The sequence below is a fragment of the Spermophilus citellus genome, assembly GCF_964194105.1.
Source record: "Spermophilus citellus genome assembly, chromosome: 13".
Classification (NCBI taxonomy): Eukaryota; Metazoa; Chordata; class Mammalia; order Rodentia; family Sciuridae; genus Spermophilus; species Spermophilus citellus.
Window position 1 is genome coordinate 3334192 of NC_138193.1, and position 27875 is coordinate 3362066.

Sequence of the window (27875 nt, forward strand, 5' to 3'; positions counted from 1 at the left end):
CTCGAGGGCTCCCACTGCCCCCCCTCATTACCGTTGGACAGTGGTGATGGTGATTAGAACATGGACCACCTCTCCTTTCATTCCAAGTCACTTCTAGGAAATATTTTGTGCTGGGTTCAACATGTGCATGATGTTGATATTAGAAAAAATCTTTGCACTCTGGGTTCAATATTTTCATCGTGAAACATGATGTGTATGCACAGTTTAAAGAATAACAATACCATAAGTACCAGCATGTCTGCTTGGGGACCAGAGGCTCTCAGGTGCTGTCCCGACCATCTACCACCTCTGAGGGAACTTCTTTTCTTCCCTGTGGTAAAGCCATTTCAGGACACGTACGGACATATATGTCTCCAAATGGTTTATTTTATTTAATTTGTCTTTATTATAGACTTAGCATCAGAATGTGATCTTCTATAACTTGCTCCTTCCACTCAGCAAAAAATCAACTACACGGATGCATTGAAGGTGATGTTGATTATTTTTTTCTCTATTTTTAGTATTCTGTGATTTGAGAATATCCCCTGTCATCCACTTGACAGTTGGTGGGAGTCTTGGTTGCTTCGTACCCGGAGCTTTCCAGCTATCCTCTTTGGAGCTGGTATCTGGCAGTGGGGCAGCACTTGACACTCCAAGCAGCCGTGGGGACAGACATTGTTTTCTATTGCCTTGCCAACACTTGTTATTGTCAGACTTTTAAGCTTTGCCAATCTGGTGGGTGTGGAAGAGCATCTTGTTGTGGTTTAATTTGCATTTCTCTGATTACCAGCGCTGTTGAAGAACTTTTCATCTCATTAGGGACCATTCATGTGTGTCTTTTTTTGTTGCTGTTATTGTTCTAACTCTACGTGACGGTATAATGCATTTTGACTCTTGTACAGTGCCTGTTAGGTTCGTGTGCAGCCCTCTGCATCTGAGGGTTCTATATCCACAGATTCAGCCAACCTCACCTTGAAAATATTTGGGAAAAAATTACCTAAATACTGAACAAGTACAGATTTTCTTGTCATTATTCCCTATGCAATGATTTACAAGGTATTTACGTTAGATATTATAAGTAATCTAAAGGTGATTTAAAGTAATATGGGAAGATGTGTATAGATTCTATGCAAATATTCTGCATTTTATAACAGGACTCGAGCTGCTGTGGGTTGTGGTATCTGCAGGGACCCTGGAATCAAATTTCTCATGAATACTGAAGGGTGACTCTACTTGTGTTTTTCTTAAAAAGTTCTTCTTTTTCTCGAAGATGCATAAATAGTTGTTATCTAGTGATTATACTCTTGCCACTATTTTAAGTGGAGCCATTACTGTTTCTTCTTTCCCATTAAAGTAAGCTCCATTGCAGTGATGCCTGTCTTACAGGTGAGCAAGCTGAGCCCACATGGAGTGGCTTGCTCAGTAACTCCTGGGATCTGGGCTGGGCAGGTCCAAGCCCCCAAGCATGCTATCTGCACAGCTCAGTTCTGGCTCAACTGAGGGGGTTATTTATATATCCTGGATGTTAATACCTTGTTTCAGAAATGTGTTGTAAATATCTTCTCTCCGTTTATTTTTTCCCCTTTCTTTTCGATGACCTTTAATGAATCAAAGTATTAAAGTTTTGATGTTTTTCAATGAAACAAATTTTCTTTTATGGTAAGTATTTTATCTTGTGTCTTCTCTATCTTGGAGCCATATATTAACTTCTATAAATTTTATAGTTTTGCTTTTCGTATTCAAGAATTTAAGTCAAGCTGGGCATGGTGGCACAGGCTTGTAATCCCAGAGGCTTGGAAGGCTAAGGCAGGGGGGTTATAAGTTCAAAGCAGCCTCAGCAACAGAGCAAGAACCTGTCTCAAAATAAAAAGGAATGGGGGTGTGGCTCAGTAGTTCTGCACCCATGGATTTAATCCCTGGCATAGTAATAATAATGATAATTATAATAATAACTTAAGTCAAGTAGCTTGCATTCAACATATGGTGTGTGGTAGGGGGCCAGTTCTTTTTCTATCCAGATAATCTAACTTGCCAACACCCCTGATTGAGCATTCTGGACTTTCCCCATGGATCTGTGATGGCTCAGAAATCTAGTCATCTGCTTGTCTTTCTCTTTCTAGACCCTGTTCTGTTCCGTTGGCCTCTCTGTCTGTTCTTGCTCCAACTACACTTTTGCAATTACTGCAGCTTATTTAAAGCCTTGGTATCCTGTAGAGTAAAGGCCTTTCCTTTTCTTATTCATTTTGAATTGATTTGTTAAGTACTTCAAAATCTGGTTGAGATTGACGTTGGGAATGCACTTATGCTATGCACTAAGTTGAGGGGGAAGAATAATCACAGCTTTTCTGAGTCTTCCTGTTCAAGAACATGATACTTCTTTCAGCTTATTTAGATCATCTTTTAATATCTTTCAATAAAATTGCACAGTGTTCTTCACAAAGGTAAAGTAAATTTTTTTTTGTTAAGTGTGTTCCTAGTATCATTTATAATAGCATTTATAATTCTTATCTTTTAAAAATCATATATTCTGACTACCTGTTAATGGTGTATAAAAAAGCAGTTGCCTTTCATATATACAGTTGCCCAGAGTTCTTGTTTTAACTCTTGGCCTTTATCTAATGCTTCTTTTCTGTCAGCTGAGCACTTTCTTTCTTCATCTTGTCCATGTGGATACTTCCAAATGTACACAGTTGTGGAGGGTCTGGTCTGATGACCCCCACATGTCCAGTAGTGTCCAGCATTAACAATCATCAATATCGGGCCAATCTTATTCCAGAAGTCTCTCCACTGCTTTTGGTTTTTGGAACGTTTAGTAGCCAACTTTAGACACTATCCTGGTTTGCTCCTTTATACTTCAGGATGTATCTATAACAGCTAATGGCTTTAAAAAATGCCATAATCCAAAGCATTGTTACATCTGTGAACAATGACAGAATTCCCCGTTATCAGTCTATGTGCCCATTTCCCTGTCAGCGTCTCAAATGTCTCTTTATGGTTACTTCGCTTGAGTCCGGACCCACTTCAGGTTCACCCATGGCTCAGGTTCATGTCTCCTCCACTTCTTCCTGGTAGTCTTTACTGCCCCTTCTGTTCTTCACAGACTGTTCATTTGTTGAAGGATCCAGTCGTTTGTCCTGCAAAATTCCCCTGCTCCTGACGTTGCTGGCTACATCCTAGTGGTGGTATTTTCCTGTGTTCCTCCACCCCCATGTTTCCTGTCGACTGGTGACAGCATCTGCAGGCTTGGCTATATTTGTTCGTTCATGCAAGAACACGCGTTTCCAGCAACACATTTCAGACGCTGTATTTATACCTTTTCATCTATCGTTTCAGTTGTTTGGAGTAGGAAGGTCCTCCTAGAGGCCTGAGCCGTTGAACTGATAGAAAGGAAAGTCTGAACCTAGTTCTTGGGGATGAGGATGTCCTCCATTTTACATTCCCGATGGTCACCAGTCCTATAATCAGGCAGTGTGGACCTCCTTATCCCCAAATCTGTGCGTAGACAAATAGAAGCTCATGACCACTTTGATGCCAGGGAAGGGGTAAGATCTAACAGGAAGATTGGGGTAGAATCCACCCAGCAGTCGAATGCCCAGGGTCCCAGCATATCTGTGGATTCCCAATCTCATTCTGCATCATCTGACAAAGAGGTCAAGAGCTGAAGGCTCCCTGGAGGTGATGAGAGGTGGTTACAATGACCTGGGGCCCAGTCCTTCCTCCCATGTGCTGGGGTCTGCTGTGTTACTTTCTTGGGGGATTGGTCATGTGTCCACGAGGCTGCGTTCTTAATCCAGAGACCTGGAACCTTCTTCACATTTCTTCTGAGAACACACCTCCCCTTTATTGCCTCGTGCTTCCTCTCCTCTCAAAATGTTCCTCATGCCCCTAGTTCAGGTCCTTTTCTCTGGGTACCTCTGTACTTCTCTGTTGTTTCATTTCTATTCAGTCTTCTTCTAGTTTCCCTAATTTCCAGGGCCCATCATGGGCGAGACCCCACTGAAGCCTGGTGGACTGTCTCTAAGCCTCTCTGTTTGAGAACCTCTCTGGAGATTTTGGTGGGAAGACAACTCCTGGGGAGAAAGGGATTTTGCATTAACCATCCATGCCACGAGGAATCATTTTGATCCCAGAGGATCAAGTGGATCCATAGGTCCTGTGATGCACTAAGACTTTGAAGGGGATGCAAATCATGGGCTTCAGATGGTTCCAGAAGCCAGGACCATTTCCTCTGTCTCACCTGGAGAGCAGCAGAAGGCCATCCTCTCCTTCCCCGCTTCCTCTCTTCTCTATCTCCCACTCCCCATGGCTCAGCCGTCCCCTGGCAAGTTTCTGAGTGGCCAGATCTGATGAGTGCCAACCTGACAGACCTCCCCCAGAGGAGGAAGTTTCAGTGGAAAGGTCGAGGTCTCCAAGGGCTGCAGGAGTGCAGTGCTCAGCCTGGTGAGAGCCAAGAATCTAGAAAGCAGTGGCAGTTAGGGCTGGGATTGTGGCTCAGCGGTAGAGCGCTCCCCTAGCACGGGCGGTGCCCGGGTTCGATCCTCAGCACCACGTAAAAATAAAGGCCTTGTGTTGTGTCCATCTACACCTAGAAAATAAATATTAAAAAAAGAAAAGAAAGCAGTGGCAGGTAACAAATTGTAGGACTGTGGCTCAAAGCAGATGCTCCTTCTCTCCCTCCACCCCATTCTATTCTGTTTATTTATTTATTTTTGTGATACTGAGGATTGAACCCAGGGGCACTTCACCACTAAGCTTGAGAGAGGGTCTCACTAAGTTACCATGGCTGAACTTAAACTCGCCATCCTCCTGCCTTAATCTCTCAGAGTTGCTAGGATTACAGGAGTGTGCATTACCACACCCAGTAGTACATGCTCCAACTCTATCTTCTACTGACTTTTAGCCCATTTTGTAATATTTGGAGCTAAAACAGGAGGAGAAAATTGACACAATAGGAGTGGTTTCCAAAAGTCTCTTTACTTCTAGGTCCAGAATTGTCCCATGGGTTCCTTGGTTACCAGGCAAGGTGATAGATTGGCTAGCATTGAGGAGATACCATAACATTCGTGGTCCTTAAAAAAATGTTTAACTTTGGGGCTGGAGATGTGGCTCAAGCGGCAGCGCGCTCGCCTGGCATGCGTGCGGCCCGGGTTCGATCCTCAGCACCACATACCAACAAAGATGTTGTGTCCGCCGAGAACTAAAAAATAAATATTAAAAATTCTCTCTCTCTCTCTCTCTCTCTCTCTCTCTCTCTCTCTCTCTCTCTCTTTAAAAAAAAAATGTTTAACTGCATCTGGATGGGTACAGATACCTGTCTAGTATGTGCATGCTGTCTGCTCCCTTCCTGGGGTAGCTGTGGGGGATTCTGAGGGGACCTTCTGGGAAGCAGGTCATCTGCTGAGTTTCTGTCCTGCTGGAATACGCAGGTGGGTCTGCCCAGCTCTGTGGGCTTCAGAGAGAAGGCTGCCTTTTCCTCAGGTTTGGTTTATATGTGGAATGTTATTACAGAACTAGAGAAGTGTCCTTCCTTCCCTCCCTTCCTTCTTTCATTTTTCTCATTTTGCTGTATTTCAGAATTATCCAAGTCTTTTACCCTGCTAATTTTTAAAAGTCATATATGTTCTATAGATTATGAATCTAAATAAACTTTCCATCTGTAATATAAACTTGGAGAGAAAAGAGGTCAGCCTGTGTTGTTACATCTCCAGTAGGTCTACATTACCTGGCCTAGAAGTCAGGCCATGTTCAGATGGATGAGAGATGCACAGATGGCATGCATGATGGATGGAGGGAGGGAGGGAGGGAAGGATGATGGAAGGATATGGATGATACATGCAGTTGGATAAAAGGATGGAGGCAGGGTGGATGGACAGGCAGATAATGGATGGATAGATGCATGCATTGTACATGGATAGATGAATGAATGAAGAGAGCTGGTTAGATAAAGATAGATAGCATATATGTGTACAGTTACACAGATAGACACCCTCATTCCCACAGATGCGTAAAGAAGTGTGCCTGTTCTCACCTTGACTATGAATTCCTGTGGTAAAGACCAGCAAGTCACTTATCTCTGTCCCTGACATCTTGCACAGAATGTACAATGGAAGTCCCTAACAAATACGTGTTGGGTGAAGGTTGTGTCTAAGCCCCATCTGAAAAGCCAGGCATTTGGAATCTTTGTAGTATGCGTTGTTGACTTTGGGCCAAACTCTTAAAAAGTCTCCTCCGCTTTTCCTTGAGCACAGACAGATGCTGTTTGCAAGATGACCAGAAGATAAACTCAGAGGCAGTTTCCGGTTTCTCCCTCCTGCTCCATGCAGGAATCTCCATTTCCCAGAGCCTAAGGACACTGGGTGTTTTGTTTCATGAAACTGAAATCCTCTGAGGTGTGTGCAGACCCTGGGCTACCCCTGCAGGGCTGTGTGCCAGAGCAGGACTCAGGAACTGGCCATCAAATGCCTGGTAATCAGTTGACAGCCACACACCAGCTTTCCCCCCCACCCTCCCCCACCCCTTCCCCTTCTTTTGCATCATAAAGAACCTGATTTGCGTAAGAACTGGGACCTTTAGCAGGTCTGCTGAGTGTTCCTGCCCGGAGCACTTTCCCCCCTAAAAGCCGACAGGCTTCCTCTTCCCCCTCCAAGCTCTTCTCAGCCTTCTTAATTCAAAACCTCTCAGACACTTCCCACCCCCCTTTCCACATATCACTTCCCCGGTAGTACTAAGGGTGTTTACTATGCTACTCATTTTTATGTTTATTCTGTGTATCTCTCTCCCCTTCTGAAGTATTAACTCCCTTAAGACAGAGGGGTTTTTTTTTCCTTTTTTAAAAATTTTATTTCTACCACATTAGCAGTTTCTAGACCTATATCTGAGACCAATGAATACTTCATAAATGAATGAATATATTCATAACAGTTTTTAAGTCTTTTGTTGAGCTCTTTGGCAGTAGCACAGGATATTTCCAATACCCTGGTGCTATGGTTTGGATCTGGAATGTACAGGCCTGGGTTAAAGGCTTGATCCCCACCTGGTGGTGGTATTGGGGGATGGGGTGGGGGTGGGACTTTTAGGAGGTGGAGCTTAGTGAAGGGAAGTTAGGTCCTGGAGGACATTAGGGTATCCCGGGCTTGGAAATGTTGTGCCCCTACTCCTGCAGCTCTGTGTGAAAAGGGCCGAGGATCCTCCTGTCCTCCCTGGAGGACTTGCCTCCACCCCCAGAGCTGGGCCCCATTCTCTGAAAGGTCTTTCTGCTGCTGGGAATGTCTACCCGGATGTCAGCCAAGCCTGGCAGCAGTCTAGGTCCCAGGTCTCTGCTTCAGCAGAAGAGAGAAGACATGGCTTTGCCAGTCTCTTGAAGGCTTCCATGTGGACATTGGCCAAGGCTGGGTCTGGACAGCAGCAGGTGCTTTACCCACAAGAAGGAAGCAGCTGTGTCCTTGAATTCCCTTGGGCTGCCCATGTCTGACCCCATGAATTCTCTTCTGTCCTTTGTGGCCTCTCCACAGTCAGGGTAGAGGCATCCCTGGACAATCTGCTTTATTTCCCTCGTTCTCTCCAGCTTTATCCTAGGAGAGCTCTTGTTTCTAGTTCTGAGTATGAGCCAGGCTTAAGCTTTGAGAACCCCACACTGGGCCACTTCCCCTTCCCTCCAGCCTACAGCGCATCTGACAGCCCAGCAGCTCCACAGCTCCACGGTGCAGTGTGGGGTCTTCTTGGATGACTCTGAAGCCTGATCCAGGTAGGAGCAGGCACCAGGGTTCTTGATGCCTCTGGCCCCTGACCCTTTCTGGGGTAAATAAGGAACAGAGGCTCTGTGCCCGTTGTATGCCAAGGACTGAGCTCCCCAGCACTCAGCAGCCTCCTCGGATGGTGATGGTTCTGCTTCTGCCATTCTTAGCTCATCTCACAGTGCTAGGGCAGTTGGGGCTGCACGTGGGCAGAACAAACTCCGAGGTGCCAAGCAAAAATGCGGTGTTAACATCCCTCTGCTGAGTGATTCCTACAGAGCTTCCTACAGACTTTCCGGAAACTGGGTACCCCCCTCCTTCAGGTTACTACACAGTGGTTCAAGTGCAAGTGTAGGCAGCAAGAAGCAATGGACTCTTGGAATTGCTATGTTCATTGCGTCCTCACAAATGTATTCAAGTGTGTCTTGCCATACAGAATAAATGACCAGAGACCAACAGCTTCCCTTGAGCTCTTGTGATGGGGTGGGGAATGCACTGTGATAGTGAAATCTTGGCATCAGCAGCCTGCAGAAGGCAAGTGCAGCCTGCTGGGGTTTTGATTCCATTAGGGGTGGACCTGCCTGTCCAGGGGACAGGTGAGTGCCCTGCAGCTGTCATGCTGCCCTTTTCCAGAACAGACTTTGGTTTCAGCCCTGGCTCACTTCCCAAGTCTGATGTGGCCTGGGGCTCAGCCTCCTGCGCAGCTAGTATCAGGCCTGCTCCCATGGCGGGGATGATCCGGCTTGCCTCTGTTAGGTTTAGGCATTGCCCTGCCTGCAGCTGAGAATTCAAGTTTAAGGTGATTCTTCCTTTAACAAGCCCCAGCCTATCCTTGTTGGATATATTTATATTGCCTTGTATTAGTAAAATGCACAAGAAGCCGAATGGGACCAACTGGATGGATGCAAGGGTTTGAACATCAGATTTTAAGAAACTCAGTCCTTTGGGTTTCTTGCTTTTAAAAATGTGACCTTATTTTTCACTAGCATGGACTTGCGATCATGGTGTGCAGAACATAAAATAAGCCAACACATAGCATTGAGCAGAGTTGGGCAGACCACAGTCCATGGGACAAATCCTGTTCTACCACCTGCTTTTGCAAATTGTTTTATTGAGTTTTATTGAGTTTTATTGAGTGACAGCCACACCCATTCATTTACATATAATTTATGCATCTGTGGTTTTGCAATGACAAAGTTTAGTAGCTACAGCCAGCCCCCATGGCCTGCACAACCTAGGGTAACTTTTTATAGAGTTTGCTGACTGCTGGCATAGATCCCAAGGACACACTGTGGAACTAGATTGCCAGGATTTGGCTTCAGCTCTGCCATTTACAAGTTATGGACTTGAGTAAGTTAATTACCCCGTTGTGCTGAGATTCCAGCAAGAGAGGGAGGCATGCGTCACCCTTCAGGGTAACTTGGGTTCTTCTTATGGGCATTATTTTGAGCCTGCGTTCCTCCTTCAGATAACAGGTAGTTTGCTGAGCAGTGTGACTCATCCTGTTCACTCCAGCCAGGCAGGGCTGCAGGTGAATTGCTTCTGGGAAAAGAGAGCCTGTGGGGGTCAGCACAGTGGACCCATTTTATAGAATTATTCTCTTAACCTTGTGTTCCCAACATGCATATTTGTCCTCTAACATTATGACAGACAAGGAAAAAGAGATGTCAGGAGAATTCCCTTAACAATAGGCCCTGGAGGCTGCAGAGTGAATTGCTTGCTCTTCCACCTCAGATACGCTGTCATCAGCTCCCAGTTAGCTCTGGGGCAGGCACAGCATCCAGAGAGCAGGTAATGGCATGTGGGAAACCCAACATTTTTACTGAGAAGTCTCTGGATTCCTTCTCCCCTTTCTTTTAGGCTGGGTTTTCTGGAAAGGCCCTGTGTTAATTATTTATCTTCTCATGCCAAATGTTCTGATTTAAAGCTCTGCGAATATAGCTCTCCCACCACTCACACCAAAGGCTCACGTGTACTTGTTGGGTTCCTTTGTAGGTGATAATGACGAGGCCACTACTGCCTCAAAACTAACATTCGCACACTCCCTGGGCAGAGTTAGAGGATGTCTCCCAGCATCCTTGGTGGTATTCCATTCCTTTGTCCCGGTCTAGAGACCCCAGAGGAGGAATGGTGGGTACCTAGGGTGGTACACCCTACCACCACCCCATATGCGTGAAGGCCTTTTTCACATATTTTCTCCATGTCTGTCTTTATCTTGTGTCTCAGTTTCCACACTGGGCCCCTGTAGCATGCCTTCTATTCTGAGTCCCCACTGGGATGTTCAAGCCCCATAGGACACCCTGCCTCAGTCCTCCTCCCTCCTCCCATAGCTCCCTCCCTACTCCCCACCTCATGTCAGACACAGCCCAGAGTTACCTTCTCAGTGACCACCCCAAATTTCAACCTGTCCTCGTCCTAGCACTTCATGTCCCCTTCCCTGGTTTCCTGATGCTCTAGCACTTACCATTTCGGGGTGATTTTACTTTTTTGGTGCACATCTTAGCTGTCTCTCTGGCTACAGCGTACACTCCGCAGAGGTGGGAACTTGTGAGTGTGGTGTTCAGGGCCCGTCTGCCAGGGCCAGGACAGAGGCCCACAGATGACGGGTCCTCATTCCGATTGGCTGAATCTGTGTGCATAAATGTGCTAAAACGACTTCCCACTTTAATGTGGCTGTTTTAAAGAATGAAGGTTAAGTAAGGCCTGTGAAAAATGCTTAGAAAAATTTAAAATGCTAAATGAATGAGAAAGGAGTACTTATTAATGTAGCAATTTAACAAACAAAGAAAACTCTGAGGGGCTGGGTGGGGGTCCTTTGGGTCATACTGCTGCATGACGTCCTTGAAAACTGAAGACGGATGCGAGTGCTGGCAGAGTCTTGGAATCTTCAGGAAGTTTTAGAGGAGAGGGCATTCCTACCCCTAAGTTTTCAGACTTCAGGCAAGCCTGTGAAGCTCTTTAATATTTTAGGAAGTGCGAATACATTTACTATTTCATGAAAAAAAAATCATTTTAGGAAGGTCAGAAATGGTTTGGAAGTTGGCTAGTTCCCTTACCCAGGGAATCCAGTTCCAACCTGGAAAGTAGGTCTTGTTTTCTGGACGGGGAGAAAGGACAACTGAAGACCCCATTTCACTTTAAAAAGGTGCCAGAGTTGAACTATAGCATGAAGGCTTGGAAAAAAGAATTTCTCAGGGACAAAACAGAAAATAACCAGATTGACTCACTAGCATACCAAGTACATTTTGAAGCAAAATAGTCATTATTAAGTTTCTCTTTTACTAAGGAACACAAAGAAATGCACCAGTATGCTCATGGTTGCCATAGCTGAGGGTTCACTGGGAGCCCCATCCAACCTGAAAACTGCTGTGGAAATAATCAGTTACTACTCAAGGGTGGTAAGGCCGACCCCAGGCACCCTTCCTGCTACAGGGTCTTGAAAGAGCATTTTTTTTTCTGTAGTGAGAGTATTTGCATTAATAACTTATTTATGAAGTTCACCATAAGTCTAAGACATCTAATTTTTTGCTCATTTTCACTACAAAGCAGGCAAAGCATTTTTAAAATAAACATCTGGAGTTAAGGATCTCTGGAAATTTGCACAGACATTGAACACCAAGAGACCCTCTCCTGATCCAATTGTGCCCATCGGCAACGAGTGTGGTGAAGAATTTAGGCTCAGTTCCTGCTATTCCAGGCCAAAGGGTGGTCTGGATCCCACACAGCCAAAGCATCACCCTCTGTGGGCTGCAAATCGTAAAATTAGTGTAAAGTATACAAATTCGTTCTATGCATGAAGTAAACCCAAACCATCAGGTATACTATGATTCAGGCTTGTTTTTTTTTTTAAACAGATGGCTAATGCTGTTTGTTATTTCGAATGTTAATTTGTGGCTTGGAGTCTTTATGATTTCAATGATCCTCAGCCAGCCAGTTCAAACTATTAGTGGAAAATTCCAGAAGTTAACAATTCATAAGTTTTACATTGCACACCATTCTGAGGAGGGTAATGAAATCACATGCTGTCCATCTTCATGAGACGAGACTCAGCCCTTTGTCCTGTGGACCATCTCTGTAAATGCTCCCTGCCCAGATTGTCTGACACTGTATTGCAGTGTTTATGCTTTTCTAAGATGTAGATGTGAGTTTGGATCCACCTCGCCTCATGGACAAGGGATTCAACCTCCCTTTTTTGCCAAATTAAACAGAGTTGTCTGAGCACTACAGGGCCCCTCTCACCCTGCAAGGAGAGAGAAGGAGGCAGAGTGGTACGTAAGATTCACAATAGGGTTCCCTCTTATAAGATGTAGTGGAACATGCTGGCCTGTCTGAGCTTTTTCCACTTATAAAATGGCAATGATTATCTCCACTTCAGAGTTCCTGGAGGCAGCAGTGGGATTACCCATGCAGCTACATTCATATAGTCATGTAGTTTTAAGAGGCAATGTGTTAGCAGGCGACGCACAGGCCTGGAGGTCAGGCCATCTGGTTCCACTCCTGCCTCTTGGAGCTTGGGCAGTTACTGAACTTCACTGTGCCTCAGTTTCCCATCTGTGAGCTGCTGATAATACAAGACCAACCTCACAGGCTCGCAGTAAGGGCTGAATGTAGGAAGCAGCACACAGGACACCCAAGATGCTGGGGAGGATGAAGGTCAGGATAACAGTGCCTGGGAGAAGACCAGGTGGTGAGTACCACTTGAGCCCCAGCAGGTGCACACAGATTAGTGAAGCTAAGAGGGGTCATCTTTGTACCTAAGAAGGACATGTTATTCCCTTGCTAGTTTTGCTTTCACTCCATGCATTTATTGAGCAGGTGCTGGGGGTGTAGTCCTCACTTCATCCACCTGACCTTTACTTCCATGCAAGGTTAGAGGTCATTCTTGGCTGCTTTCCACACTTAGAAATGCCTGCCCTCTCTGGCCCAGCATCCAGGTTCCTGGAACATCTGTCTGCCTCAGCAAACAGCCTATGATCATCGCTTTTATAGCACCTTCTTCATTAACAGACAAAAACTAGTCACATATCATCAATTTTATTCTATTGACATTACTAGAGAATATGGAAGGACAGATTTAATTATCTCCAGGCTATGGGAAAAAAAAAAAAAAAACGAGTCTCCTGGAACAAAGGTACTTTTTCAAAAGGTGCATGGCAGGGCCACCACTGATTCCCAAATCACTGCTTTGACAACCAGACATGTGGCCCTTTCATGGCACTCATTGCATTCACAAAAAGGGGACCTCGGTTTCCCTCTTGGGGTTCTATTCTGGGATTCATATACTCCCTATAAAGACAAGGTGGATAGCAGGTGTTTGGGCCTTTGTAGCCCCTGGGGTGTCTGAAGCAACTACTCCATGAAGATAGTATGTTAGCAGATGTGTGTTGCTGTGTCCCATTAAAGCTTGATTTATGAAGACAGGTGGCAGGATGGATTTGGCCCCAGAACAAAGCTGGCCAAATTCTGATTCTATATTAACATTGGCCCTTTTCCTCTTCCCCTTTTTAATGACTTCAAAATGATATGTGTTGGGCAAATCCTGTTATTTGAGTATGTGTGTGTGTGTGTGTGTGTACACATGAACATGTACACATGTGCACACTTAGACACACAAGCCATGTTATGTCCTTTTCCATGCAGTATAAGGTGGGTCCAGGGGCCTGAAGGAGGCATTCTGGACTTAAAATATTCTTACTAATTAATGACCCAGATAGAGGAGCACTAACCCCAAGGTTAATATTTTTCAGGCAATTCTAATTATTTCATGTTTGCCCAAACAATGAATTCTGATTCCCTCTTTGAACTAGATGTTACATAGCTTGCTTTGCACTTGGGGGTTGGTTCATGAAATACAGCACAAGAAAATGAAGCAGCGCTCCCCTCCCAGGGCGCAGGGCTCTGGCCAAGGCAGCTCAGGGAGCACTTCAGGGAATAGGGGCAGATGGTTAGAGAAGCGAGCAGGGAACGGGTCCCCGTAGGGGTCCAGGAACTACTGGGAACAGGTCTGACAAAAGGAGGCAGATCTGAAAATCTCTGTCACTCTTGACCCCTTTCACACTCTTGCTTGGAGATTTATCACAGAGATAGAAGGAAGCAGAATGACAGTGCTGGGTGGGGCAGGAAGCGCAGACCCCAGCTCTGGGAGGCACCTTGTCCTGGGCTCTAGACTCCTGGAGTCCTGGAAACCACATGGCCACAGCCAAGCCTTGTGTTCCCACCGTGTCCAGGCCCTTGGCTGTCCCTGAGCTCAGTGGCTTTGGCTACCTGGTAGACCAGAGGGCAGGTTGTTTGCCTTCCCCTGGGGACTCTCTGGAAGCGCTTGCATTCATCTCAGTGAAAGGTCTGAGTGCAATGACACACCCTCAGGATCTCCGCCACGCAGTCCAGGCCATGTCTTGTTTTAGGTTGGGTTCACAGCTTCTGTGAGCATCTTGCCTTGTTCCGGGAGGAAGAGAGAGCAGATGGGGTGTACAGTGGTGGCAGCCTGCCTGGTAACATCTCTTCATTCCATTTAGAACACTGCATGTCCCAGGGAGACAGGTACAGAGAAGCAGGGCAAAGAAGGCTGAAACTCAGGTTCACATTCAGTGCTGGGAAGTTCATGGGTCACCATGCCTCCTGCACCTCCTGCCCCCACAGCCCAGCCATCAGGACTGGTCATGATGAGAACTTCCAACAAGTTTTGACAAATTATCTTTGTGAACCAGAACTAGAGAGATTGCTAATGAAACGAGAAGCCTCATGAAGAGGCATCTGGTCAGCGTGTGATAACAGGTGGTAGCAGCTCTCCAGAGACCCTAAAGACACCATGCCAGCACAGGTGGGTCCTATGCTGGCCCACTTTGGAAAGTCTGTGCTTAGAAAGCCATTGTGCATTGTCCAGAGTTTCTCAGACTTTGAAAAATGTGTGAGTCTCCAAGGGAGAAAGGGCATAAATAAATATGCAAACTCCAGTTTTCCAACCAGTGCTGATAGCCTGTAGGCTCCAGAATAAAAAAAGTAAATGAAACAAAAGTCACAGCCCGATGACTAAATTTCTGGGGAGGTGCTGGGATTAAACCTAGAAGCACTTTATCACTGAGCTCATCCCCTGCCCTTTTTCTTTTAAGACAGGTTCTCACTAAGTTGCTTAGGCTGACCTCCAACTTATGATCCTCCTGCCTCAGCCTCCCAAGCTGCTGAGATTACAGGCATGTGCTGCCACAACCCACACAATGGGTAATTTTTAGTGAGAAAAATGAAAGAGAAAACTTGAAATATAGCTAAAACTGTCCTGGTTGCAGGGTGATAGAGAAATAATTCATCAGGAATTAAATTTATAAATTTAGAAGATGGTAGATGCTCTTGTTAAATACATTATTGTAAAATAAGATAATGCCCAAAACAGTGCCTCTTCTAAATCCTGGAGTGTTCATGTTAAATGTTCTATTCTGAAATGAAAAAAAAAAAAAAACATAAATTATAGCCCTCAAGAGTGGTAAGGAAATAAATGCTTTGGCTTGAAAAATGCTATGAGGTACAAAAATCATAAATTGGCCCAAGACCCCCTAAATCAGGCAGGATGCAGGCTGAGCTGTGAATGAGAAAAACCCTAAAATACGGTGGCTTAAACTAGTTTCCTTTCTTTCTTGTCAAGTCCAGGGCTCTGTTCTATAAGGTCATCCAAGGACCAGCTTTTGCTCGGTGTATAGTCACTGCGTGGAAAATGCCAGCCCACGCGCTACCGCATCTCCCATCCAGCCTGTGCAGAGGTAGAATTCCCTTGCACATGTCATTTTTAAACCTGCCAGAATTTGCAGGAATCATTTTGACTTGCGTTGACAGAAGTTTTGACAAATGGCCAGGGCTGCCTGTAGGTGAGGACTGGAGAATGAACTTGGGCAAGTCTGACTTCCATTTCAGCTGTGAATATTCTCACAGACAAGAAGGAGAAAGACCACCATTAGCTGTCCCTGACACATTCATGGGTCCTGCAATTTTTAAAAAATTTTTGACATTTTTTTTTTATGACCAGGCCCTCCCAGTCCTTGGCCAGTTCATCATTCCTAGAACATGCCACATGTAAATTTCCCTAATGCTTGTCAGCTCTTCCATGTGCTGTGCTGACAGATCTGAGACAACCAGTGAGTGGGACCCGGGTCCACCTCTGACTCCATGCCTTGGCTTAGCCTGTCCCTCCACCTGGGATGCCCTGCTCCTCATCAGGCATTTGCTGCCATTTTCCCCCCATGCATCTCGGCCCAGACACTATTAGAATGGGATATTTGCCCACGTGGGCCCCCAAGTCTCAGGACACCGGAGGGGGGGGGTAATAATGGGCAGGGAAATTTCTCTCAGTCCAGGCCCTAAGCCTAGGGGCCTGGATTGCTAGTCCATGTATTTGTCAACCAAAATAATCATCACAGAGATTCTCCACGGAATAATGAGTATTTGGGAAGAGCAGAGTGTTGGAATGGGAGTACATGTGCTCCAGTGAACTATGGGCATGGGCAAGAAGGCTGAGACCAGGAGAAGTTTTCCAAGTTAAAATGAGGAGGATTACACAAAATATTTTTAAACAAAAGCCCTTGGCTTCAATCAATAACAAGAGTGGTGTGAATCCAAGGTTGAACAATTGCTGGGCAGATTTCCTTGCAAAAGTATTTTTTTGTGTGTGAGGTTTTTTTTTTTGGGGGGGGAAGGTTGTGGTTCTGACAGAGTCTTTTGTGACTAGTTCTTGTCATTAGGCACAGATGCATGAGATCCTCTCTTTTATAACCTTCTGGCTTTGTTTGTTTGTTTATTTATTTTATGTGATTAGGGCTTGATAGAAATGACTCCTCTTGATTCTGACAACCTTCACATATTCATCCTGTCAGTATCTTGAGCCTGGGACCAATGTCAGGCCAGGGGTTGGGGATGCAGCAGTGAACAGAAACAGGCCGTCTGTCCTGATGGTTCACAGGGAGCCTGTATTGATAACAGGTTGCTAGTGCTCCACACAGAAGGCACTGAATGAATGAGGCCAGATGGAGTCCTGAGGGTCTCAAAGGGGAGTTCTTGGTCCATGCTTTCCCCCCCAGCAGTCTGCAGGACTGGGACCCACCCAGGTCACACCCCTCTACCACTCTGCAGGCAGCCTGCCTGCCCCAGGGCCCCTATAGTAGCAGGGCATAATGGAAACCCATTTGTCAAAGCCTGCTGCCACGTTTGATCCTATAGAAGCTGGCGATGCGCTGCCATGCATGCATGAGCACTCTGTCTCCACGGGGTAGGACATTAAGCCCAGAGGAAGATTTGTGTGCCACATCCGAGTAATGAGCTGTGAAATCGACATTATAAGTTTTAATTATTATTAATGCCTCACAGGGGTGGCTGGTGTTAATTGTCCTGTAGGCATCCCAGATGTATTCCCCCTTCTCCTTTCATATCTTTTCTTTAATGTCTTGAGCCCGAATAATGGCGCCTTCCTGGCAATGTTTGAACACAATCCCTCCAAAGGGTAACACCCAATCCCTTCTCTGAACACATCTGTGGTCCAAAGGAAATGGGTGCACAGCAACCTGCTTGCCTTCTGAGGCTGGGTCATGGTGGTGGGGGGGCTGTAAATCTCAAGTTTCCAGGTTGCCACAGTGAACTTTGCAGAATTCTCTTCCCCCCAGTAGAACTCACCTGCCTCTGGGCCTTCCATGGACTAATTAATCTTCTAAAAGGCTTTGAAGATGAAAGACTGTGGAGAGGCCACGCGTTACCATTTCTGAGCGTTTTTTTTTTTTTTTTTTTTTTTTTTGTGACACAGGGAACTGGTTCCTGGCTCTCTGCCCCCTGCATTAACCACCTCTCAGATCATTTCTGACATATATTTTTCCCTAAGAAATATGTCTCGTCATCTTTAAAAGGCTTATTGCCCTTTCAATTTTGCTCTGTCAGATGCTGTCTGGGCAGTCCAGAGGGGTGAGCAAGTGGACTTGCCCTGTGCCTCTCTCCCTCCATGCTCCCCTGGCCCCTGTCCTTCCCTATGTCTTTCTTCTCCTCTGTGCCCACCAGCAGGAGCAACAGGGCACAGGTGCATGACTACACAGAGCTCCTTAAGGTTCCTTTGCTTGCAACTGGTGCTCCCACCTTGGGGTCAGCTAAAGTCTGAACCACCCATGGAGCTGTGTTCAGGGCATGCATGGTCCCCTGGCTGCCCCAGCCTGACCTGCTGGGGGCACCAGAGGAGCGGCTTCACCAGTTGGAGTAAAGGCCAAATGCTTTTCCCTGAATCTCGGTGTAGTCCCTTGGCTTACTGGGGTCCTGGGTCACACCTTCCTAACTTTCCCCACTCCCTGTCCCCCACTCAGGCCTGACTCAAGACTACCCTGATTCCCTTGAACTGATACCATGCCGGGACACTCGCAGGTTCTGCTTGTCAGGGTAGACAAAGGACAGCCCTGAGCTGGGGCCCCTGGTTAAAAAACGGTTAGTACAATGGACCAGAGGTCCCCGGGCCTAAGGAGCCCCACCTGAGTGCTGAAGGTCTGGGATAAGACAGGAGGTAGCATGGAGCTCTGTCTGTAAAGCCCCCAGTTTCCAGAAGCCCATCCTCCTTGAGAGAAAGGGGATGCTGCCCGCTGTGGCTGGAATGGTGACCCAGTGCCAGCTCAGGGGGTGGGGTGCTCAGGCACCATGCTGAGGAGTTTGGCTCCCCTGAGGGATGCGGAGAGCCACTATAGGCTTGTAAGCAGTGGGGGGTGGGCTCATCACGTGCTTGGCAACCAACACACAGTGGGTTGCAGGGGTTTGGTTTCCATGGGAGCAGAGAAGGGATGGGGCAATCGGGAGTGGAAGGCAGACAGTGTCTCTGAGAGCCTAGCAGTAGAGCTAACAGGTTTTGAGGAGGAATGGACACAAGGATGACCCCTTGCTTAGCAGCTGGGTGGAGATTCCACAGTCAGGTTGCGGCCACAGTGATGGTGTGGTCTGTGGACCACACTGTTCAGATGGGTGGGGCCATGACCCATCTGGAGGATCAATGAAGCCACAGTTCCCTGAGGCTCAGAAGTGCATCCTTTTCAGGACTGGGGAGAAGGTAATATAAGTGCCTCTGTCCTGGGGGGCAGTCTGCAGCCCTCGCCCTGGTAGGAGATGCCTCCGTTTCCCTGTCCCTACACCTCAGCCCTCCTGGCCACACTGTATAAGTCAGGGCCACAGCTGTACATCACGGGGGTGAGCGGTGCTTGCAAGTGGTTTCCGTGCCAACTGTCTAGAGAAAGCTGGGGATGGGGAGTCCTGAATGGATACCCAGAATCCCCTTGATGCAGGAGGCAATGCAGGGAGGTGCCTGTGTTCCACTGCATGAGAGAGACGCAGGAGGAGGCAGAACCGGAATGCAAAGGTCAGGTCTGGCTTGTCCTGCCCACCACTGTGATCAGTCCCAGCCAGCCACTGGGGCAGTGACTCTTTGAGCAACCCCCTCTGACTCTGCCATGGAGAGGAGATGAGCCATGGGGTCAAACATTTTCTTCTGTGCACCTGGTGGGGGCTGGTTTTCAAGCTTAAGATTTTTTTCTTAAAAATAGGTTTCTTTAAAATCTCACTGAATGAAATCAAAGTGTCTCCATGTGGTCAGTGGTGAAGATACTCGCATATCATGAAAAGGTGGGGCTTGGACCTGGGGCTGGCACACACACTAGGCAAGCACTCCACCCCTGGGCCACATCCCCAGGCCTGTATTTAATATTTAAAATACAGGTAAACTCAATTGAAATAGAACAACAACAACAACAAAAAAGTACTTTTTTTTTTTTTTTAATTTAACCTACAGGTGGGGCCACGGTTTCTCAACCTATTGACGTCCTGGGCCGGGTAATTCTGTGTTGTTGGGAAATGTCCTGATTGAAGGATGTGCAGCAGCATCCCTAAGCCTGTACTCCTTAGATGCCAATAGCATCTACACTGTAACAACCAAAAATGTCTTCAGACAAAGTTGTCCCTGACTTGAGAATCCCTGGGCCAGGGCTGCTGGCCCTTATGTGGCAGTGAAATTCTTCTGGTGGCCCACAGCCAACAGCCTCTTCCAGTCTTCTCTGCGTGGATGGCAAATCACCCCTCTGCCTCCGCTCTCTGAAATCAGGGCCTCTTACCATCTATTGCACGGACATTACAAAGCTATCCAGAATGAGTATTATTGGACACAAACTGATTTTTCCCCCCTCTTTGAGTCCTGTAATCAAAAATCCTCTGGTGTTGCTATTTAATTGGGTAGTGGTGGCTGTTTGTCAGTCTGCCAGCGGGTCTCTTAACTGCTGTTGCCTGACCATTCTGAGACATAAATGTAGAATGATGGAGTTGCAATGTGCTATTAAGTCCTCTACAAAGAGTTTTTGATGTCCTGCTGCTTCGGGCTTTTGTGCTGGTATTGATTGATTCGAATACTACAGAAACCCTTGGCACAGGCAGACCTGGTGAGAAAATGCAGCTTCTGGTAGGAAAATCACTGGGTATAGACACGGGGACAATGGTAAGGCTTTCCTCTGGCTTTCCTTTGGCACAGAATGGACCCTGGGCAAAGCTCACTCAGTCGAGCAGGTGTTGGCCACCCATAAGGAAATGGAAAAGAAACTCACACAGCCAACTGGTCTCTTTACAAAACGGCCAATTAGAGGAGCCCAGGAAGTGCCCAAAAACATCAGATCAAGCCTTAGGATTGTTTGATGGACCTCTCGTTGCTGGAGAACAGAAGATTGGAAAGAATTCTGTTTCAAATGCATTTTTAAGGCTGGTCACTCTTTGATTACCAAAGATGGCAGACCCTTTTTGGACAGGTTGGACAGATTTTGACAGGAAAGGCAAGGACCTTCTCCTGATGGTAAGAAGACAGGAAATCATAGTTTTGGAACAGACAGGCTACTGTATGCAGCAAAAAGCTGCGTACATCCCTGGGGGTGTTGGTCTGTGACAGGGGACCAAGGACCTGGGAGTGGCCTCCAAGCTCCTCAGCCTGCCAGGTTGTGTCTCGCTGGGATAGGTTGAGCACATGCTGCTGGTTGAGTCCTGGCAAGACTGGTGTGGCATGATTGCTGCAATGTGGACTGGCCTGCTCAACGCAAACCCCCCTGCACATGTCCTGATTTGCTGTGAGGGGTCAGTAAGCTAGGGAAAGAAAGTTCTGTTGGGTCATACTTGTAGGAAATCTGGTAGCTTTTAGACAAAATTTCCTGAAAAACAGCACCCAGTGGTGCTGAGTAGATGAGTAGGAGCACAGAGTAATGAGTAGGCGCATTCTGGAGCCCCGACCACCTGGCTCCAATCTACCTACTACTCCTAAGGGTGGGTCCTGGGCAAGTTACCCTCTGTCCTGGTGCCTCAGATTCCTCTTCTGTAGAGGAGGGTAATTGACTGCTTCCTTCAGAACCTTTCAGTGCAAGTGAGTTGGGCTTGGTAAAAGATTAGAGATCATGCCTGATCCTCATGGTACCGTTTAGAGGGGGACTCCCATGACAAGGACCCTCTGGTCTCACTGTGTGCTTGTGTGCTCCTGTGACAGGCTGTCTGTACCTTTGAAGTATTTTCCACTTGCAGCGTGTTCTCAACATCCCCAAGACTCAGAAAAGCCCCTCAGAATCCCAGGCTGCCCATGCAGGCCCCCCAACATCAGGAAGGGCCGTTTCAAGTAACCACATGTTATTTTCTGCTTCCAGAACCTATCCCAGCTGCCCTATGGCAAGGCCCTGTACAGCTATGAGGGAAAAGAACCTGGTGACCTGAAGTTCAACAAGGGGGATATCATCATCCTGCGGCGCAAGGTGGATGAGAACTGGTACCACGGGGAGCTGCACGGCACACACGGCTTCCTGCCAGCCAGCTACATTCAGTGTGTCCGGCCCTTGCCGCAGGCCCCGCCCCAGGGCAAGGCACTTTATGATTTCGAGATGAAGGACAGAGACCAAGACAAGGACTGTCTGACCTTCACCAAGGTAAGGAGAGCGCCGCTGTCAGCCTCTGTGCCCACCCAGAGCCAGGGCAGCACCTTCCCAGTGAGTTTGAACCCTGGCTCCTCCCCTAGGCCCAGGATAAAGGATGCAGCCTCCTGCTCTGTGCCTCCTCCAGGACCAGTACTGGCTGCATGTGCTTCATGGAGACTTTGTTGAATGATATGAGATGGCACCAGCAGACACTTGGTCCACCCACAGCTGGCACAGGAGCCCGACATCCTGTGACCTGCCATTAGCATCAGTAGCAGGACTCCTGTTGCCCCAAGTCATGATTTTAATTCCAGTGCAGGGAAATGAGTTTCGAGGATACATGGGGTATCAGAGAAACTGCTGCACAGACCCGGGGCAGCTCACTGGGATGTGACAGCTGACGCCAAAGCAGGGCATCATAGCCCATCCCGCAGGCAGGCCAGGCCGGGCAGGGGAAACTGTTTGAAATAGTCAGGGCCAGAAAATATATTTGCCCATGGAGCTGTGCAGAGGACCTGTTGATTAGTTATCTACTCCAAGTGCCTGGCCGCACGTTCACGGTTTATCCTCACCCCTCGCCGGGGTTCCCAGGGGGTCCTTGTTCTCTAGGTTGGTGCTGTCTCCTCTCTCCTCGTCTTGTTCTGTCTGCCTGTTCATCCCCCACTGTGCACCGCTGCCCTCCCCAGTGGTCAATACCAGAGCTCTGATTCGACCTTTCTCTTTGAGGCCCATATTCTTCCCCATCCCTGGAGGCCACTTACTCTCCCTCCTTCCCACCGCCCCATCTGCTGGTGCAGGACATAGCTGTGGCGCTGCAGCTCCAGGGAGGGCTATAGAAGTGCCATGCACACCATTTTTTTTTTTTTTTTGAGCAAAATTGGCATGTCCTTGCCCAGCTGCTATTTATGTCTTGTTCTATTGTTCGTCCTGACAGTGAATAATCTATTTTTCATTCAGGGGATCCAACTCTTTCTTCCTTTCTTTCATCAAGGTGTTCAGATGCTAATTCCCATTGTCATCTGGCTGGTGCAACTTCCCAGGAAGCCAGCAGCCCCCCCCCCCCTCTTTCTTTCTTTCTCTTTCTCTCTGAGTGGCAAGCTTCCCAAGGGACCTTGCTTGCTTCTCTGCCCAGTGGACTCTGGAGAATCAGTCCTGAGAGGACCCTGGGGGCTGCTGATCCTCTGTGATGTCACTTGTGACCTCATAGTATCCAGTGATGGCCTTGCTAAGAAGATAGACACCAGAACTGTTTCAGGCTCAGCTGGCTCCAATGACAGAAACCACCAAGGTCAAGGTCCTCCTCCCAGGGCTTCCTAGGAGGAAATTCTGGGGCAGGAGAACTCACTGTGAACAGCTTCAGAGTCTGGGAGCTTCCAGGCTGGTCCAGTTTGTCCCTGTAGAAGCGCATGTCTGCCTTGCCTACCATTGCCACAGCCTTTTCCATTCTGGGGGCCTCTGGCCAGGACACTCGACTCCAGGTAAAGACCAGAGCCCTGTGGACAAAAGTCAAAGGGACGTTTGCCCACTTATTCTACAAAAACCTACAGGACCTGGTTCCATGCTGCACACTGTGCTGTGTCCAAGGACAGGCAGGCTCCCTGCACACTCCGGAGCCTGAAGTCTTGAACTTGGGGAAACCCAGGCCACAGGCAAGTCAAGAGGATTAAGTGTACACACGCCAACTTCAGAGGATGATGAGCTGTGCTGGATCATGCCTGGAAGCATGTAGTGAGGTTCTCCAAATTCCCAATGATTCCCAGAGAGTCCCAAATTCCCAAAGAGTCCATTCAAAACTTCAAGGGAGACATCAAATTAGTCCTCAGGGACACCTTACAGCTGCATTCGGCTTGGACGTACTCTGTGCTCAGCATGTTTGGGGGTGCCCAGCTGTGTGAGCTGCAGTATGTCCCCAAGGCAAGCATTGTCATGCAGGGCCTCTTCAAAGGTGACCTTGAGGTGGAGGAGCACAGGTGCCAGCAGTGAGAGGGTCTGGGCTTTCCTGTTACTTGGAGGCAATGACCGTTCCTACAGGGGCTGACTTGAATTTATAACGACTTTCTTTTCTTGAATCTCATGGGTTCCTATGGAGAATTAGAGACCCCTGGATGCAGTTCTCAAAGATATTCATGCTCTGACACCCGCCTCCCACCATGCTCCACATCCCCTTTTTTTCCCACCCTCACTGTAGTCCTGTGATCCCCACAGAGTGAAACGTGGGAGAGAGGACAGCAACCTTAATAACTATCCTGCTCCACGGCACCTCTCAGTTCTAAATGTCTCCCTATCCAGGCTCTGAAAGACATGGCAGCTCCTCAAGACTGCCCCTTGACTTGATTTCTGTTTCCTGTTGTGTGCCAGAGTCTCCTGAGGTTTCCCTCCAGTGGGGGCACCTGGCCCTGTTCATTGGCAGGGCCTGGAACAACGCCGAGACACACATGGTCACTGTCCTAACAACCTCCACTTTCTCACACTCCAGGTGACCCCGGGCACTCGTACTTCAGTTTCTCTGGCTAGTGCCAGCCGGTTTACCTCCAGAGACCAGTTTGTCCTTTGGATATGTTCCTTTCTGGCATCTGTAGGGACGGGGGGGGTCTCTACAAATGGTGCCGACTTTCTTCTAAAGCACATCATTGTGTTCGAGTGGAGGCACTTGGAGTCATGAAGCAGGTGAATCAAAGGTAGATTTTTTACCTTCAATGCTGAATAGTCCTGTTAAAATGTCATTCAATTAAAGTTGTTCTAAAACCAGTCTTTGTTTTATTTAAGAAGAGAATGAATAATTACCTTTTGTAAAGCAGATAGAAAAAGCACATTTTATGACTTCTCAGTAGTCCCACTCCACAAAGCTGGGCTTGTGCAAACACAAAGACTAAGGGCAGGTCCTGCCAAACAGGGCTCAGGAGTGCTGCCTGCAGCTCTTCTTCACCCGTGCCTTCTGGGTCCACAGAGGGGCTGGGCTTCACAGAGAGGCACCAGTGCAGATGGCGACCCAGTGATGTGCTCTGGTGGCTTTAGGAAGACACTTAACCTTGCTGGTCCCAAGTGGCTTGACTTCATGTCAGTACACCAGTGCCCAGTCTATGGGGTCAGTGATACACGATCTAAGTAAAGAGCTGAGCTTAGGGCTTGGCCTACAGAGGGCAAGGTGAATGCCGTTTGTATTTTGGCAGTTTAATTCCAGTCTCTTATTTCCTTTTAATAAATGTTTCTTGAGTCCCTACTATGTAACTTTCTGTTCACAAGGATGTCATCATCACTAGGGAACTGTGGCTCTGAAGGGCTTGGCCCGCCTTATGTATATCCTCTGCGATATCCAGGAATCCTCAAAGGCAGTGCCTGGCCACTCACAGAACCACTTTTGCACCTGACTACAGAGGGTCCTAGGCTTGCCAGGTCACCCCAACTCCTCACAGTGTTGCCATGTGAGGAGAGAGCTGCGTTGGGGGTCCTCACCTCTCATTCCCTTGCCTATTCCCAACCCACAGTGCCAAAAGGATGCTTTAGGTTGACAAATTTGACAAACACCGTTGGTGTCTCCATAAGCTCCTCTCATGTAACCTCCTTAAAGTCATCCCCTGAGTGTTTAATCACCATGTATCAAAAGCATAGAGGCATGTCAGGCATGATAGCACACCCAGTAATCCCAGCAGCTCCAGAGGAGGCAGAGGCAGAAGGATCACAAGTTCAAAGCCAACCTCAGCAATTTATTGAGACTCTGTCTCAAAAAATAAAAAAAACAGACTGGGATGTGGCTCAGTGGTTACATGCCCCCTGGGTTCAATCCCCAGTAACAACAACAACAACAACAGAAAGTAGAGCTCTCTCCTTTGTAAGCCAATCCAGCATGAATCCCAGATGATGTTCTCTGACCCAGGGGATAAACTTAGATGGGCAAAACTTAAATGCAGACAGAGTTTGGGTTCTCAAGTCAGATGTAAGTTCAAATCACTCTTCTTGTATAGTGACTTTGGGGGCATTTACTTAGTCTTTGAAACTCTTTTTCACTATAAAATGGAGTTGATATTGGGATTAGGGGAGCAAAGGAATTGGAAAAACAGAGCTCAAATAGGTTTTCCCATGAATATTTTCTTCCTGGTTCAGGAAAAGTTGTGGTTGTTCCTATAATTTACTCACAGAACATAAATGTCTTCTTAAGACACATACTGTATACACAGCTGAGGATTTCCAGGGCTACTCTGCTGCACTCTTACTTTCCTGGTGGCCAAGTCTTGGAGAGGTTTGCTCAGGGTGTGAAATGGGCCAGCCCCTTATATTGGTACCATTGCTCCATGGCCAGCAGAGCCAGCCAACTGGGCCAGCCTCTGGACCACTCTGTCATCCCTGCTTCCTCCTAAGTGGGAATTGGGATGCTTTCCAGGCTGGAAAGACTCAAGAATTTTTGCCTTTTGTTTTTTCCATGACTCAAAGCAAGATGAGCCCCAAGAAGAGCGGGGCTTACTAACCACTCTCTCCTCCCTCCTGAGCACCCCCTGTGTTAGTCAGCTTTTCATCACTGTGACCAAAATACTGAAAAAAAAAAAACAACCTAGAAGAGGAAAATTTTGTTGGGCTCATGAGATTTGAGTCCATGGTCAGCTTACTGCATTGCTCTGGGCCTTGGGGTAAGGCAGAACCTCATGGTGGAAAGGTATGGCGAAGGAGACTGCTTATTAACTCATGGCAGGTAGGAAACAGACAGCAAGAGAGGTGTGAGGGACAAAATATAATCCCCAAAGACATGCCTCCAATAATGTACCTCCTCCAGCCACACTCCATCTGTCTACCATTACCACCCAGTAGTCCATTCAGATTATTAATCCATCAAATGGATTAATCCACTTCTTATGTCACAGGTCTCTAAATCTAATCATCTCACCTCTGAACATTCTTATATTATCCAACATGAGATTTGGGGGGGATACCTCATATCCAAACCATGACACCTCTCACTTGGCTTTAGTACCCTGAAAAAGTTATCGGGGCCACATGTGGTGGCACATGACTGGAATCCTATTGACTCAGGCAGCTAAGCAGGAGAACAGCAAGGTTGAGGCCAGCTTGGGCAATTCAGCAAGACCCTATCTCAAAATAAAAAGTGAAAAGGGCTGGGGATGTGGCTCAGGAGTAGGGTGTCCCTGGGTGCCGTCCCTAATAAACCGTTACCAGGGACACTCAAAGGGGCCCCGTGCTCCTTACAAGGGGGAGTCCTCCTTCCCGACTCAGCAGTCATCCCATAGCTTCCTCCTTGTGCCTGCTGTGCCTCCCAGGAAGGAAGTGAATGAGGGGAGAGGGACAGTGGGAGTGGACGAGGCAGCCTGGTGGCAGCTGCTGGACACCCAGCCCAGCTGCTTCTTTTGACATCAAGGCAGGGTTCAGAGGAAGTGTTTGCAGTCTTGGTTTGCAGGTAAAGCTTGAACTAAATCTGAAGCTTTGTTAGAATATATCCCCTGCATGCAGAACAGGAGCTTCTCCCATGGATGTGCCAGGAAGCCCGGCCCTGCCCCAGCACTGCTCCCTGCAGGTGCCTCAGCCTGTTCTCCTTGGGTGGATGGGGTGACTTCAAGGTTGCGTCATATGGTAGGTGCCTCTACTCAGAATTCTCCATGGTTCCCATCTCCCCTTGAGTCACTGGCACAGCCTACACTGGCTCCAGGACCTGGTACCTGCACCCTCTTACAGACCTTTTACTGCTGGCCTCTGACCTTGCCTGGCTCCTGTGGGCTCCTGATTGTTTTCCCTTCCCGGGGACCACTGAGTCCCCAGGGCCTGTGCATCTCCTTCCCACATTCACAGCAAGGCCTTTGTCCTCGCTAGGCGTGCCCCAACCCTGTGTGATGGAGCCTTGTATACTTTGTACTCTACCCTTCTCCTCCTGAGATACAGGTATTTGTAACATAGCCCTGAAGGCGGGTCATGATCACTTACTGTCCATCTGCAGCATAGGACACCCAGGAGGGACAATGGAGATATATCTGACCACGAAGCTGAAAATGCTCTGCATGGCCTGAGTGAGGGTCTTGCTGTCGACAGTGTCCACTTCTTCCCATCCTTGGTCCTTGGCCCATTCATTCACTCTCCAGACATACTGAGCCCTGGTTGTGTTCCAGGTGCCAGCTTGGTGCCAGGTAGCGAGGTAAGCACCCCAAAGTCCCGTCCTCATATGCCCATGACTGACAGTGAATGGACAGGCAGGAGAGACCGTCCTGGGCATGTGTGTATGCGCAGTAGGGTAGCTCCA

The 27875-nt window shown here is 47.6% G+C and overlaps 1 protein-coding gene across 1 annotated transcript in view; it reads left to right on the forward strand.

The window, feature by feature from the left end:
* The window catches only part of SH3RF3 (SH3 domain containing ring finger 3), a 339914-nt gene that overhangs the window by 182596 nt on the left and 129443 nt on the right, over positions 1–27875 (forward strand). The window contains exon 2 of the mRNA XM_081264584.1: positions 21374–21649. Coding sequence (XP_081120710.1) covers positions 21374–21649 — 276 coding nt within the window. The remainder of the gene's footprint in view (positions 1–21373; positions 21650–27875) is intronic.